This window comes from Oncorhynchus mykiss, chromosome 15, assembly GCF_013265735.2.
Source record: "Oncorhynchus mykiss isolate Arlee chromosome 15, USDA_OmykA_1.1, whole genome shotgun sequence".
NCBI classification, from domain to species: domain Eukaryota; kingdom Metazoa; phylum Chordata; class Actinopteri; order Salmoniformes; family Salmonidae; genus Oncorhynchus; species Oncorhynchus mykiss.
The window spans coordinates 24,553,908-24,569,564 of NC_048579.1; the positions used below are offsets into that span (position 1 = coordinate 24,553,908).

The window sequence follows — 15,657 nt, forward strand, 5'->3', positions numbered from 1 at the left end:
GCTCTCCACAGGGTGATGCGGTCTGCACAACACATCACCGGGGGCAAACTACCTGCCCTCCAGGACACCTACAGCACCCGATGTCACAGGAAGGCAAAAAATATCATCAAGAACAATAACCACCCGAGCCACTACCTGTTCACCCCACTTCCATCCAGAAAGCTAGGTCAGTACATGTGCATCAAAGCTGGGACAGAGAGATTGAAAAACAGCTTCTATCTCAAAGCCATCAGATTGTTAAACAGCCACCACTAGCACAGAGAGACGGCTGCCTCCCTACAAACTTGATATCATTGGCCACTGTAAAACATGGAACACTAGTCACTTTAATAGTGCCACTTTAAGAATGTTTATATACCTCACATTACTCATCTCATATGAACATAATGTATACTATATCCTTCACTATCTATTATTTACTATCTATTGCATCTTAGCCGCTCTGTTACTGCTCATCCATATATTTCAACGTATATATTCTTATTCCATTCCTTTACTAGATTGTGTGTATTAGGTTTTGTTGTGGAATTGTTTGATATTACCTGTTAGATACTGCTGCACTGTCGGATCTAGAAGAATAAGCATTTTGCTACACTCGCAATAACATCTGCTAACCATGTGTATGTGACCAATACACTTTGATTTGATTTGATGTTACGAATTTGCAAAACGTATGATATGTTACAAATTCAAGTTTGTTGTGGTAAATGTTAGCTAGGTGGCTAGGCTAGCAGTTAAGGTTAGGGTTAAGAGTTAGGTTTAGGGTCAATGTTAGGGTTAGGGGAAGGGTTAGCTAACACGGTAAGTAGTTGCAAAGTAGCTAAAAGTAGTAAATAGTTTCAAAGTTGCTAATTAGCTAAAATACTATAGTTGTCTGTGATGAGATTCAAACACACAACCTACGGGTTGCTAGACATTCACGTTATACATCTATCCATCCTTCCTTCCATCCATCCACCTCAACCAACCACTCTACTTTCTTTTTTGCCTTAAGTAGCCTTCTGTCTTATGTAACCATAGCAAACGTAACATAGCATACTAATTTGAGTGTCCCGGATTTAGCTTTACTATGTTACGTCTAGTCTATGAGACCAGGCTGGTCTATATGTAAGACAAAAAATGGACACCACTATCCATGTACCATTATCTTGTGATTTTTTGAACTGAGAAAAAAACGAACAAGGTCCCTACACCTGCAGATTTGTTGACAAGGCTTTACCGTGCTTATGATTTCTAATGTTTTTTTTTTGCCTCCAGTGCCATAGAATAATGCTCCTGTGCAATACACTTTTAGAAAAAAAAGGAGGACCCTTTGAATAACCATTTTTGGTTCCAGGTAGAATACTTTTGGTTCCAGGTAGAACCCTTTTGGGTTCCATGTCAAAGTCATTTACACAGGCGGTTCTACATGGAACCCAAAATAGTTTTAATTGGAAGCAAAAAAGGTTGTCCTACGGGAACAGCCTAATAACCCTTTTGTAACCCTTTTACCTAAGAGTGTATCAATTACAGAGAACAATTTCCAACCCAGCACTCATTCCTAATGACAAGTCATCCTTACACCTCCCTCCTCAACAGTAAGAGCTGAGGAAATGAGTATATTTTTCTCATTTGTGGTAATGAAGAGGAGCTTTCCAGTAGACTTCCAGTCATTGCGCTAACGCTAGATAGCAATGGGTTGGGAAACTACCTTCAACTTCCTTCAAACTGCACGCAGAGACATAAAAAGGGATTGATTGACAAAATCTCATACTGTCCCTTTAACATGGGAGAATCTCATGAAATAGTGTTTGACCCGTAGTTGGTTAGATCCATGAGGCTTATGAGGACGGTGGGTTCCGATGGCAGAGAGGATATAGGAGGTTGACTGCGCTATTCAGTCACAGTATGTTGCTATCTTTTCACCTTGTTTATTTTTACTCTAGGTGCAGCAGGTGTTTGCACCTGATTTACCTGCACCTGCTGTTGGCAACCTCACTGTGATTTGGAGAACAGCTTGGCACAAGCAGATACCGACAGAGATGAGAAAAGAAAAAAGGTGCAATTTCTCCGTCCTCCTATGATGCTACCAGCTGCTGCCAAAACTAGATACCGGTAAACGATATTTTGAAAATAATGCATTTCAATGTTCTGCCTCTGACACAATCATACAATCATTCAGTCTCAACTACCTAAAAAGTAATATTTGGATGTGTACATAAACTGATACTATGTACTAGGACATTAATATTACTCCTAGTACTTCTTCCAGTCACGTACACATGTGGCTATGAATGTTGCTGGTGAAGCACTTTATCCAGGTGCAAGTGAACTGGCTTATAGTGTACCCAGTGGACATAATGTGATGTGTGGACAAACACTCCCTACCTACAGTATGCCGTTATTTATAACTCTTGCTGCGACCTCGCCTGACCCACACCCCCAGCCAATGCTCAGTTAACAAGACATTGCTTTCCCACCAAACAAACAAAAAATATGTTCTGCCCTCTGGATCCTGTCTGCTCGTCACATCTTGTCCAAAATACCCTGAAAAGCTTCATTTGGCTTTTTTCTTCTGAATTCATCCATCTCTTTTGGAGCCTAAGCCAAATTCCCCAGGCAATTTTCAGCAGCCGAGCCAAAGCGTCCATATGGTACGCAAAAAGTCTCAAGCACGTGCAGTTTTCTGAAGCGTCCAAATGCCTAGAACCATGGCTCTATCCGACAGAGGCAGTGAATGAATAAAGACGACACCGTTGGAGTGCAATTTAATCTGGGCAGCCACAAGGAGCAGGCTCCAAAGGCATCATAGTGGTCATTGGGCCCTCAGGCACAAAGGCTGAAAGATCACAGGGAACAGGAAAGAGTCTTATCCCAGGAATCAGAGAGCTCTCTTTTTTTCTCCATCTCCATTCATTGCGGGTTCTAAAGAACAGTGGGAGAAAGGATGAGCATCGGACAGGGGGGGTTCCACTTCCTCTAATGGACCAGTCAGCCACAATGCCGTGCTAATATTGGCCTATGTATGCGAGCATATTGGAAATTTTATCAAAGCCTATTTGTTGACAGGGGAATTTATGACAGAATTTTTACGACAAAACATAGGTACAGCAGATCCCCTTATTGTATGGGACACTTTTAAATGTGCCTTTAGAGGCCATTCAATTCAGTACTCAGCTCTAAAACAAAAGCATTTTTTGTCAAAAGAGTCCATATTAACGAAGGAAATTGAAGGTCTAATAGAACAGATAGATAAAAATGGTACCATAGAGGCTCAGAATAAGTTAGAGGAAAAACTAAAAGAAATGCAGGAACTTGTTCAAGAAAGAAAGTATAATATATTATAAAAAATAAAACAAACTTGATGGAATATGGGGAAAAATGCACCAAATAATTTTTTAATCTTCAACATATAAATGCTACCAAACATAATTTACTGAAACTTGTCACCCATGATTCACCAAATTAGATATTGAAAGAGGAAGCAATTTGTTTTCGTTTCAGTCTCCTCCATCTCCTCTAACTGAAGCTAATTGTATGGATTTTTGTTCTATTAATAATGTAAAATTAACAGCTGTACAGAAAGACTCATGTGAAGGCAGAGGAGGAACTTCTTGATGCTATTAAAGCCAGGGCTGGATGGCATACCAGTTGAGGTATACCAAACTTTGATATACTCAGAGGACCATTACTGGCATGTTTAACCTCTCTGATGTAAATGGTAGATTATCAGACACTCAACAAGAAGGTCTGATTGAATTATTACTGAAGCAGGATACAAGTGGTAAATATAAAGATCCAGTCCATTTACAAAATTGGAGGCCCCTTACACTTCAGTGTTGTGATGCAAAAATGTCTTGCAAAATGTATAGCGCATAGAATTGAAAAGGTATTGTCAGATCATATTCATTCTAATCTGACACTTTTTTTTACATGGATGATTCATTGGAGATAATATAAGACAAGTACTGGAAACAATAGAACACTATGAACAATCTGGGAAACCAGGTCTGCTATTCATAACTGATTTTGAAAAAGCTTTCGATAAAGTACGACTGGAGTTTATACATCAATGCCTGGAATATTTCAATTTTGGAGAATCCCTAGGTGAATTTTTGTTAATAATGGCTACTTCCCAGAAAGTTTTAAACTGTGAAGAGGAGTAAAACAAGGTGGTCCACTATTGGCATTTCTATTTATTATGGCCATTGAAATGTTAGCTATTCAAATCAGATCCAACAATAATATCAAGGGATTAGAAACACAGGGCTTAAAAACAAAGGTGTCCTTGTACGCTGAAATCTTCTATTTGGATCCCTCCACAGCCTCATAGAGGATCTAGATACTTTTTCTAACCTCTCTGGATTACAACCAAATGATGATAAGTGTAACTATATTATTTATTGGATCACAAAAAAATGCAACTTTTACATTGCTGTGAAGTTTACCAGTAAAATGTTCTGAGGTGGACATACTCTGTATATATATTCCCGAAATAAATAAATTATCTCATTCCAATACATTTTTAAAGAAAGTTAGCAAAAATAGACAAGAACTTACTACCATGGAAAGAAAAATACCTGTCTATTTGTGGAAAAATCACCCTGACTCTTTAGTCATATCCCAGTTTACCTATTTCCATATGGTCTTGCCTACACCTAGCAAACAGTTATTTAAATTATACGATTAAAAAAATATTACATTTTATTTGGAATTATATAATGAATATGAATTCAGAGGGCAGAAATTATTGAATATTAAAGCATTAGACCTCTCACTAAAGGCTTCAGTCATGCAAAAGCTACACTTAAATTCGAACTGGTTCTCTAGCCAATTAATAAGAATGTCTCACCCCATGTTCAAGAATGGCCTTTTCCCCTTTATTCAGATTACAACCTGGCACTTTCAGTTGTTTGAAAAGGAAATATTCGCTATTTTTTAAACAAGCCATAGAAAGTTGGTTGCAATTTCAATTTAATCCACCAGAAAAGAAAAAAATATATAATAATTCAACAAATATTGTGGTTAATCTCAAATAGATAAAAAAAATGTTTTTAAAGTTATGTCACACATGCAGCTAACAAAACTAAATGTCTGCTCTACCCAAAGAGTACGGACCAAAAAAAGGACAACTGTGACATATAGTTTACAAAATAGTTGCGAAGACATTTTCGACGTACTGATTCCACGACACATGGTTTATGAACTGACCTGCACAACGATGCCAGATTTAAATTATTATACAAAATTCTTGCAACCAATAGAATGTTATATATATACATGGGGGAATACCACCTTCCCAGCTCTGCAGATTTTGCTGAGAGACAGAATCAATAGATTATTTATTTTGGTATTGTCCATATGTAGCTTGTTTTTGGTCACAGGTCCAGGAATGGCTGAAGAATTGCAACATTTACCTGGAGCTGACTCTGCAGATAGCACTACTGGGTGGTCTGAAAAGTCATAGTCAATCGATCAATAATATAAAAATACTTTTAGCAAAAATGTTTATTTTAAATGTTACAATCTGTAGAAATTATGAGAATTGAAAGGTTCAGAATTTTTGTAAAACATAGCACAGTTGAAAAATATACAGCAAATAGAAATCCAATATGGATGGTGTTAAGAGATAGATGGGGGGGGGGGGGGGGGGGGGGGGGTTGAATGGAGCTGAAGTTTGGGACTAATAACAACTAATAACAACAAGATAACTAATGTAAAACATACTGTGTCCGTTAAACGTATATACACTGTAGGTTCAAGACTTTTGTGAAATAAATAGATGGGAGAGGTTGAGGTTAGAGGAAGGACAGGAGTGAAAACAAACTAAATATAATTATTTTAAAATAGACTGTGCCCATAAAATGTATATAGTATGTATAAACTAGAAGTAGAATCCTAAGAGTTGTTGTTCACTTTACTCCAATTAGGGGATGGGTGGTAGGGTTAGAAAGTTTAAAAAATAAAACTTTTTTTTTTTAAAGATGTGTGTACATATTTACATATACCTTAGCCAAATACATTTAAACTCAGTTTTTCACAATTCCTGACATTTAATCCTAGTAAAAATTCCCTGTCTTAGGTCAGTTACAAGTCCAACGCTCTAACCACTAGGCTACCTGCCGGCCCAAACCGGCAGGTATGTGTACGTATGTATATGTATTGGCATATATTTTTTTGCAAATATATATTTACATACATTATATTTGCAAAACAATATATGGGGGATTGGATGGAAGATACAATCTGTCTGCAATATTAAAACTTATCTACCCCCTAAAGAAATATAATAATAATATTAGCCCACGTACTTTGAAGTCTCTTCCACATGTTTCAAAGTCAATATGCTAATACGTGCAGTGATTTGCAGAAATGCTGAGACCTAATGCTAAATGGAGTAGAATAGTCATCAAAAAGAAAGGAGGACCAAGGCACTCTTCATATAATTAATTAAAATGCCTTTATTTGTATGGCATGTTCTATGGAAACCGAGTTTAAAAACTCCAACGTGTTTCAGCTGCATGGCCTTCGTCAGAGAGTACAAAGATATGATAATACAATGTCTTCTTTTGAACAGCTTTTTTCAATCAACCCTGATTTGAAGAGGGAGTGGTTAAAGAATGCATTGGACAACACCTAGCAAGCAATGCTATACACGTTAAAAAGTGAAATACTGTAGATATGTTATCAAAAATTCAACTCAAGGCTAGAAGCATCAGAACCCCTAGAAGGGTAGTTCTAACCTTGAATATGACTGGGCCAAGTGCTACGAATAGGAGAGCCATCTATTTTATAGTCCACTAGATCACAGCAGACATGGACCACAACAGTCTAAACATAGCTGAGGGCAATAGAGCAAAATGTCCACTAGATGACAGCAAATGGACCTCTCACGACCCTACAGGACAGGTGAGAAATCCATATCTTCATTTAAACCAGGGTATTTAGTGGCCTGTAGTTTGTAAATCCAAAAACGTTCCCTTTGGGTTAGCTGTTTAAGATGACCCCCTTTTCTAATTGAGGCCAGAACATGATCAATACCCATAGCTTGAAGGGAGGCAGGGTTGCCATGGTGTAAGGACTTGTAGTGCCTTGACATGGGGTAGTCTTCATTGCCTAGCCGTATGGCGTACTTGTGGTCCACTAAGTGGTCTTGAAGGCGCCTCTTTGTCCGTCCAATGTAGAACACCTTGCACTGTTGACGTTCAAATTGGAGATGACATGATTGGTTTTGGGGGCAGAATAGTCATTCAGAATTGTCTTTAAAATCCTAAAGCCTATACTAACTAGAAAGACCAAGAGCAACAACAAAAAGTATGTTCTCCAATGGTCAAATGGTTTCCATTAGAGAACTATGTAGCCGGCTTTCAGTTTGGCTCAGCAGCTGACTGCTATCTGGACAGCTTGAATGCTACGGGACATCCCACTGTCCTCCAGAGTGGGAGCACAGTGAGGTGCCAATAGCATCTGCTGAGATGGTGGCCTTCCAGAAACAGCTAGTAAGGAAGCCCCAGTATGCCTCTAGCTAAGTGGAATAATATGCTAGTAAGCTGTGAAGATCAGAGAGGACAGAAAATGATCATTTTGACAGCCATACTCTCTGAGATCAGGGACTTCAAATTGCAACAAACACAAAACCTACCGTAATGTTGCAATAACGTTATGCCAGGGTAAATTATATGGTTTTACAGCGCTGTAGCAACGTTGTATTTGACGTGTGCAATGGCTAGCTAAAAATCCCTAGGATTGGCGTACATTTTCCATTGATGCCATGGGGACTCCACTGCTCAGTAAGGTTACTTGTCAATACTCTGTTGCCAATCAGGTAAATGTAAACAGTGAGTAAACGGCTGAGGCTCATTGGACACACAAAAACACGACTTCCCCTACATAGAGAGAGAAAGCAATTAATAATAACCATTTCATTAATAATAACCATCTCAGTGGTTTTATTAATGATAATCAAATCACCATCTGTTGTTGCATGACAGATCGCCTACAGGGATTTTAATCCTGTAATGTCTTTAGATTTATCCCCATGTAATCTTTTGCAGAGAGCTAGAGCTGTAATACAGTAGAGAAGGCCTAATGAGAGATGTGTTTGGGCTGGCTAGTTAGGGGTAAAGATACATGCTGTAAACAATATTGGGCATAATAAAGGATAAACAATTCAGCTATGGCCATGTCTCTGCATGTTTAGCTGAACTAAGAGTAATGGTGAGATTATCTTAAATTTGATCTTCTCAATACTATGGATACTTTCACTTTTCATTAATTTGATAAAGATGGGGGTATTGCTCAATCATCTCAATCATTTCTGGGTTACGGTCTAAAGAAAAGAGGGTTGATGTGAGGGTGTTTAAAGTGCAGTGCCGCTATGACAGAAAAGCGAGAGCACTCAAGAGAACGGCGTTCAGTGCTTTCTGTGACATTAAAGTCGCCATGGGCGTTCCGTCTGCTTTGATGACCGGCGACAGAACCCCGGTTGCGTTGCTTCATGGAGGCAGCAGAGGCGGAGTCCGGCCAGCGGCTAGCTGGTCACATGAGTCTCTGCTTGTCCTGTCAGGTTAATACATTTCCATCACATTGGAGACGTTTTCCCAGAGAAAATCGGACATTGTGATCATTCTTTGACATAATGCATAAGGTGTTGTGCTCTTCTGAAAGATATGATATATTTGGTTATATGTGGGCAAGCATGTGACTTGGGCTGGCTAAACAAATGACTTTTGGTCAGAGGAGCTTTGATTGAATACAACACATGAAGAAGTGACCATGTATGTTATGCCTGGCTTAGTGTACAGTCATCATGGCAGTGCCAAGATATTACCACTGCATACTGTATATAACTATATTAAATGGTTGTCCTTGTCCCATCTCTACACTCTCTACACTCCCCTCTCTACACAAAAGGTGCTATCCAGAACCTAAAAGGGTTCTTCGGCTGTCCCCATAGGAGAACCTTTGAAGAACCATTTTTGGTTCCAGACAGTACCTTTTACACAGAGGGTTCTACATGGAACCCAAAAACGGTTCTAACTGGATCCAAAAACGGGTTCTCCTATGGGGACAGCCGAAGAAGCCTTTTGGAACCCTTTTTTCCCAAGAGTGTACTCTACCTCATCCATTCTCTGACACTCATTTTCTAGTCTACAGTATAGTCAGTATGTTTAATATTGTAACTTCATAGAATATTTGTATCTTGAATAGAGTAATAAACGTGTAGGTAGTATATCGGTCATGATCCTTCTTGTTCTTTTCTTTGTATTACTACAGTAGTGTGCATAATGAATGGATTTGCAATCACATTAACAGAGTAGAGAATCTATGTTTTCATGGGGTCTTTTCAACTCAATGTCTATTCAAACTGATGTAATCGAGACACCGCATTGTGAAACTAGATGAACTAATGTATCCAACCGTGCAATCACGGCTTGAATATTGGCCTGTCAATATTCAAGGAAAGCTGTTCCTAGTACCTGTGATAATGTGCACAAATGAAAACAAATCTTATTTTAACGGACTCCAAATGTCAAGCAAATAGAGGTTAATCCCTTCATTACATGTTATCCTCTAACACTGAGTTCAGTTGCTTACTGGGAATAAAGGTGATAATTATATGGTCAAAAGGGAAGGACACTTTTCCTTGCTGGGTTCTTACCAGCTTGATCAGAATGTGAGTGTGAGCTCCCTTACAAAGAAAAACATGAAGAAATCCTGGTGTACCAGTCAAAATTTTGGACACACCTACTCACTTGGGGGCGGCTGGTAGCTTAGTGGTGAGAGCGTTGGGCCAGTAATTAAAAGGTTACTAGATCGAATCCCAGAGCTGATTAGATAAAAATCTGTTGTTCTGCCCTTGATCAAGGCAGTTAACCTAATGTTCCTAGGCCGTCATTGTAAATAAGAATTTGTTCTTAACTGACTTGCCTGGTTAAATACAAATCCAGGGTTTTTATTTATTTTTGACTATTTTCTACATTGTAGAATAATAGTGAAGACATCAAAACTATGAAATAACACATATGGAATCATCTAGTAACCAAAAAAGTATTAAACATATTTTATATTTGAGATTCTTCAAAGTAGCCACCCTTTGCCTTGATGACAGCTTTGCACACTCTTGGCATTCCCTCAACCAGCTTCACCTGGAATGCTTTTCCAACTGTCTTGAAGGAGTTCCCACATATGCTGAGCACTTGTTGGCTGCTTTTCCTTCACTCTGCGGTCCAACTCATCCCAATCCATCTCAATTGGGATGAGGTCGGGGGATTGTGGAGGCCAGGTCATCTGATGCAGCCCAAACTATGAAAAACACCCCCAGACCATTATTTCTCCTCAACCAAACTTTACAGTTGGCACTATGCATTTGGGCAGGTAGAGTTCTCCTGGCATCTGCCAAATCCAGATTTGTCCGTTGGACTGCCAGATGGTGAAGCATGATTCATCACTCCAGAGAACATGTTTCCACTGCTCAAGAGTCCAATGGCAGCGAGCTTTACACCACTCCAACCGACGCTTGGCATTGTGCATGGTAATCTTAGGCTTGTGTGCGGCTGCTCGGCCATGGAAACCCATTTCATGAAGCTCCCGAGAAAACAGTTATTGTGATGACGTTGCTTCCAGAGGCAATTTGGAACTTGGTAGTAAGTGTTGCAACCCAGGACAGACGATTTTGTTATTTTGTTATTGTTATGCGCTTCAGAGGTCCCGTTCTATGAGCTTGTGTGGCCTACCACTTCGCGGCTGAGCCGTTGTTGCTCCTAGACATTTCCACTTCCCAATTACAGCACTTAGAGTTGACTGGGGCACCTCTAGCAGAGCAGAAATTTGAAGAACTGACTTGTTGTAAAGGTGGCATCCTATGACAGTATCACATTGAAAGTCACTGAGCTCTTCAGTAAGGCCATTCTACTGCCAATGTTTGTCTATGGAGATGTCATGGCTGTGTGCTCGATTTTATGCACCTGTCAGCAATAGGTGTGGCTGAAATAGGAAAATCTACTAATTTGAAGGGGTGTTTAAGACATACATCTTTCACAACGTCCAGCTACATCTTGTCCATCTTGTCTGCCGATATCACCCTTGGGCATCTGTGGTGAAAGGTGGCAGAGCTAGTGCTGTGTTTGTCAGACCATGAGACATCCCGAAAATCGGTCTTGTTGCATAAAAGTCTGTAGCATCCAAACGGTTTCGCCTACAAAGCACCCGACTGAAAGCTGAGACTCTCAGGAACATGATGGGTTTCTCCGTTTTGCTCTAGGATGCCCAGAAATCTCACAAGACTCCTCTTCTGTCAACTTATTTCTGTAGTTTCCAAACAGTTTAGGCTACAAACTTATATGAATGGAAGTATATAAGGAGATCGCTTAGTGCCTAAAATAAGCGGATAAATACATGTAAAAATACACTACTTTCTCTCTCTCTCTCTCTTACACACACACTCGTCCCCGATGGGTGTACCTAAGGGCCAGAACTGTACAGATAGCATGTCTCTACACACTGTTCTAACTACACCCTGTGGCCTCCCTCTTGTCCCCTGTGGCAAATGTTGATGAATTGAGAGGATGTTCAAAGTGTGAGCTCACACACCTCCATGTGAGCAGGTTGATCTGCCACACACACATCCACACATGTTCATATAGACACACACTCATTCTACTGTACCAATCTACTGTACCGTATAGGGACAGATTAGTATGTGTTTGCACCACTATAAAGTTTGCTCAAATCTACTTTGAATAACTGTAGAAAGACATTAACTTATTCACAGTTTCCCTCTCCGTGTTGTGGGCAACAATTTTAACATGAGGCACAAATCTCAAATTCAGAACGAGTGCATTATTAGTAAAAACTAAAAGTAGCTGTTGAAGAATTAAAGGACTGGAATCAAGATGGCCCAGGGTTGTTGTTGAACATCTTTCATTATTAATTCATCATTGTATTGATTGCGTATTGATCTGGATAGGAGACTGAGAAGTGATGTCTGACGCAGTATATTAGCAAACATTTCCCCCTTTGTATCTGTGTATGGGGGAGGTAAGGGACAGAAAGGTTTTAAGAGAATATATACATACATATTTACTTTTAATCTAGTCTGAGATGAGGTAATTGGACATCACACAATTCAAAGAGAACGTGGAGGGAAAGGGGTCACAAAACAAAATGTTGACTAAGTAAAAACCTGATCAACCACATATCATCTTATAACCAGATAGGCCTATCCTCTGCGTTAAACAAAAGGTAACACAGCAGTCTTAATGGCTGAGCATATGACAGCATCCCAGCATGTTCTCATGTAGTTTGAAGGTGGGGGTAAGAAAAGACCAGACTGATACAAGCTGTTATTTAATAACTAATCATTGAGGTGAAACACAAATGTTTTATGTACGGATAGTGATTCGCAACAATGATTTTCAGAAGAGAATGTATAATGCTGACCGGTGAGACATTTCCGAAGTACCTGTGGGATCAATTGGATTGAAAAGATGCACCATTGATTGCTGTTGTTGTGGCCACTCCCCAAGGACCCGAGACAATACATAACATCCCCTATTTAACCAGTATGATGTTGTTAGTGAGTTTACAGGGTTGATGGGGTAAAAATGCATTGTAACATTCTTGTTGTACGTTGTTGTTACATTGAAGTAACATTGGTATCACAAATGGACATGATGCTGCATCTGCAATGAGGAAAGGGAAACTGAAGAGAAAATTAATTTGATTCCAAAGCTTAATGTAACCTAGCTATAGTAAGCCTTATACAATGTTCAGCACGATATGTCTCATTTGCAATCCATGCCTTTCCGTGAGCAACCCTGGTGTGTGTCAATTAAATATCAATTGAACGCAGTGCACACAACTATCTATCTGAATAAAAAATGTATCACGAAGATGTCGGTCAAAATTCTATTGAGCTTCACTTAGGCTAGGCTACCTATTCCACTGTTGTCGTAAACATGGCAATACCACACTTACAGGAGCCCTACTAGACAGTAGTGGTGGTAAACATATTGGAGCATGAATAATAGATAAAACACTCATATTCAAGAATATATATTTCAACATTCCTCGTTACAGCTGAGACGCAAACTGGCCACCCTGGAGCTTGCGTGTGACTGTCTCGCATTTCAATTGGATGCAGTTTACTCGAAATACCAGGATATTATGTTTATTATGCACATTTGAGTGATATGAAAATAGAAGGATTCCTTTTCGGATAAGGGAAAAGCACGCACCCAACACTGTATGAGTCGTAAAGGATATGTACGAGTTTGAAAAATTAATTAGCCAGAGGTTTCCATCGTTGCAACGGAATAACATCGGGAGTTATTTTTAGCATCATCCTCTGCACCTGCAGTGACGCTTTCCCAACGCGCGTTGTTAGACGAGAGAAGGAGCGACACCCGTTGGAAACAACGGCGGCGGTAGATAATTTGAAATGAATAATTAGCTTTCACGCCAAAGTACGGAGTACCAGTAGACCTACCACACCAACTGAAAAGTATTATATTGCGTTGGGCATTGGTGTGTTTTAAGAAAGGTGACTTAAACAAAGCAAGTATAGGCTACACAAAGACACCAGCATTCGGCTGCCTCACTACTTTACTCATGTGCCAAAAGTAACGTTACCTTACAGCAGCAGCATAGGCCTACTATTCTGGTATCTCCTGGGTGCAATGCTTATGAATAACGACTGAAACAACAGTAGTAGTTCAACCATACCTGAACTCTGGAGCCAGGTTGGGTTTGAGGCCATAGAAACCAGCTGATAGGGTCAAAAGCCACCGCGGGATGAAATTCCCGTGTTCACACTCCAGGTATGGTGCTGACCATTTGATATGGGATTTGTCAGGTATGAAACTCTCTCCTCTTTTCAGAGAAGCGTCAACTGATGTAATGTCTTGGCTCAACACCCTTTTGTGGAAGTGGGGCTTCTTCTTGTCTTTGATGTCGTGGTACCACTCTGTCTCGGCCGTTCTGTTTTTGAGGTGATGGTGGGCCGTGCTGGAGAGATCCTGGAGAACTATCTCGCCTCCTGCTCTCGTAGCTTGGAGAAAGACAGAGGGCCCTTGGGCAGACGACTCAGTGTTGAATATGACCACGGCCCTGTGGATCTTGGAGTCCCCCTCCAATATACTCCTGACCAGCGCGTGGTACCACTCAATGTCTCTTCGGAGACTCTGCTCCCTTGACCTGTTGGCTTGCAGTATCATGTTTAGGAAGTTAGTAGCGTGCATCACAGTGTCTAGCACGCTGTGCATGGTATAATGCGGGGCCGTATGAGACCTTCCTCGCAGAGCACTGAGCTCGTATCTCCGTGAGCAGTTGGCATGTTTTAAGGTAGTAGAATCCCCTGTGTGTAAAAATGCCGTAACGACCCGAGGAAGATGCTCCTCGATAGTCTGCGGCAAGACAGAGCGCTCTGTCGCGCCTTTTGGCAGATGAGACGCACGAAGATGTGCTTGTTGGTACTTGATATGAGTGTTGTAGATCGGCTGCTGTGCTCTGATATCTCGCTCGTGCACTGGCCACTCCACATGTCTATAATTTGATCCAATAACAAATCCCACTTGCAACAGTATTGATAAACGGAAAACAGCCATATCCCCAATCATTTTACAGATGTTTGGCTACTGGGTTGATGCTCAGCAAATGATTGCGTTGGGCACCATAGAGCGAGCCAATTTCTCAGTTACAAAATCTTTTTTTTCACCTGTAGATATTCACGCGAGTTCCACACTTGGCTCCTGAAAATAAGATAACTATTTTGAAATCTCTAATCAAATCCCTTATTTTTTCTCCAAACATATGTCACGTTTGGCTTGTTATTGTGTCTCCCGCTTGCAGCTGTTTTATCCTCTCTGATTCCGTTTGGTAAACCAATCTAAATAACATCCAACACGGGCTTGGGTGTTGCTTGGCGTCCTCCTTAGACTGTGATGTTTGTACACAGCCTGAATTGAAACGGGGAAAAAATCCTCAGATTTTTGGAAGCAGCGAGTCAGTACTTCACACTTGGGTGACAAACACACTCCGCCCTCTTCCGTCCACAACAAGCAGTAACTAAACCGTGGGGACATCGGGAACCATTCGTTCTTAAAGCCCGTCTCCTTCATTATCTTATAGGATTTCTAAAGTGCCCTTGATTCGCGTATGGCCGTTTCCTCTGTCAATCATTGCAATGGGAGCGCGGGTTAGGTGGAGCGGCGAAGGAGCTGTCCAGTGCTGAAAGCTGCGCTCGAGAAAAACAGGCAAGGAAAGGAGTCGCTCGCTCAGCAACCTGTGATCTCTCCCAGATTATGATTTTTAGAGGGAGACTTTCGGTTATTCTAATCTTTAATAACGTTCTAAAGATAGGTTCACATTATTTGGGGATTTTATTTATAAAGGTATTTTGTCGTAAAATACGCGGTGTTTATTTATTTAGGCTAAGTGTTATAAACGACGCTGTCCATAGGCTAGTCAACAGGGATAACAGCAGAATTGACTACACATTGAAAATGTAGATGTTGTAGGAAGAGTATATTGTCAGTTGTGGGTTAAGATTGTGCAGAGTCAATCTGTTGAGGCGCTAAAGCCTACTCTATAATAGGTGTAGGCTACAAATGGATTGATAATTAATGCTAAAAACATGCCACAGCGCAGATTACGTTGCTTTCGTCTTTATTAATAAAT

The 15,657-nt window shown here is 40.3% G+C and overlaps 1 protein-coding gene across 1 annotated transcript in view; it reads right to left on the minus strand.

The window, feature by feature from the left end:
- gpr158a (G protein-coupled receptor 158a) overlaps positions 1-15,043 on the minus strand; it is a 101,836-nt gene extending 86,793 nt beyond the window's left edge. Inside the window, exon 1 of the mRNA XM_021562794.2 lies at positions 13,705-15,043. Within this exon, the coding sequence (XP_021418469.1) occupies positions 13,705-14,597 (893 nt within the window). The 5' untranslated portion in view covers positions 14,598-15,043. The remainder of the gene's footprint in view (positions 1-13,704) is intronic.
- Between the last annotated feature and the right edge of the window lie 614 nt (positions 15,044-15,657).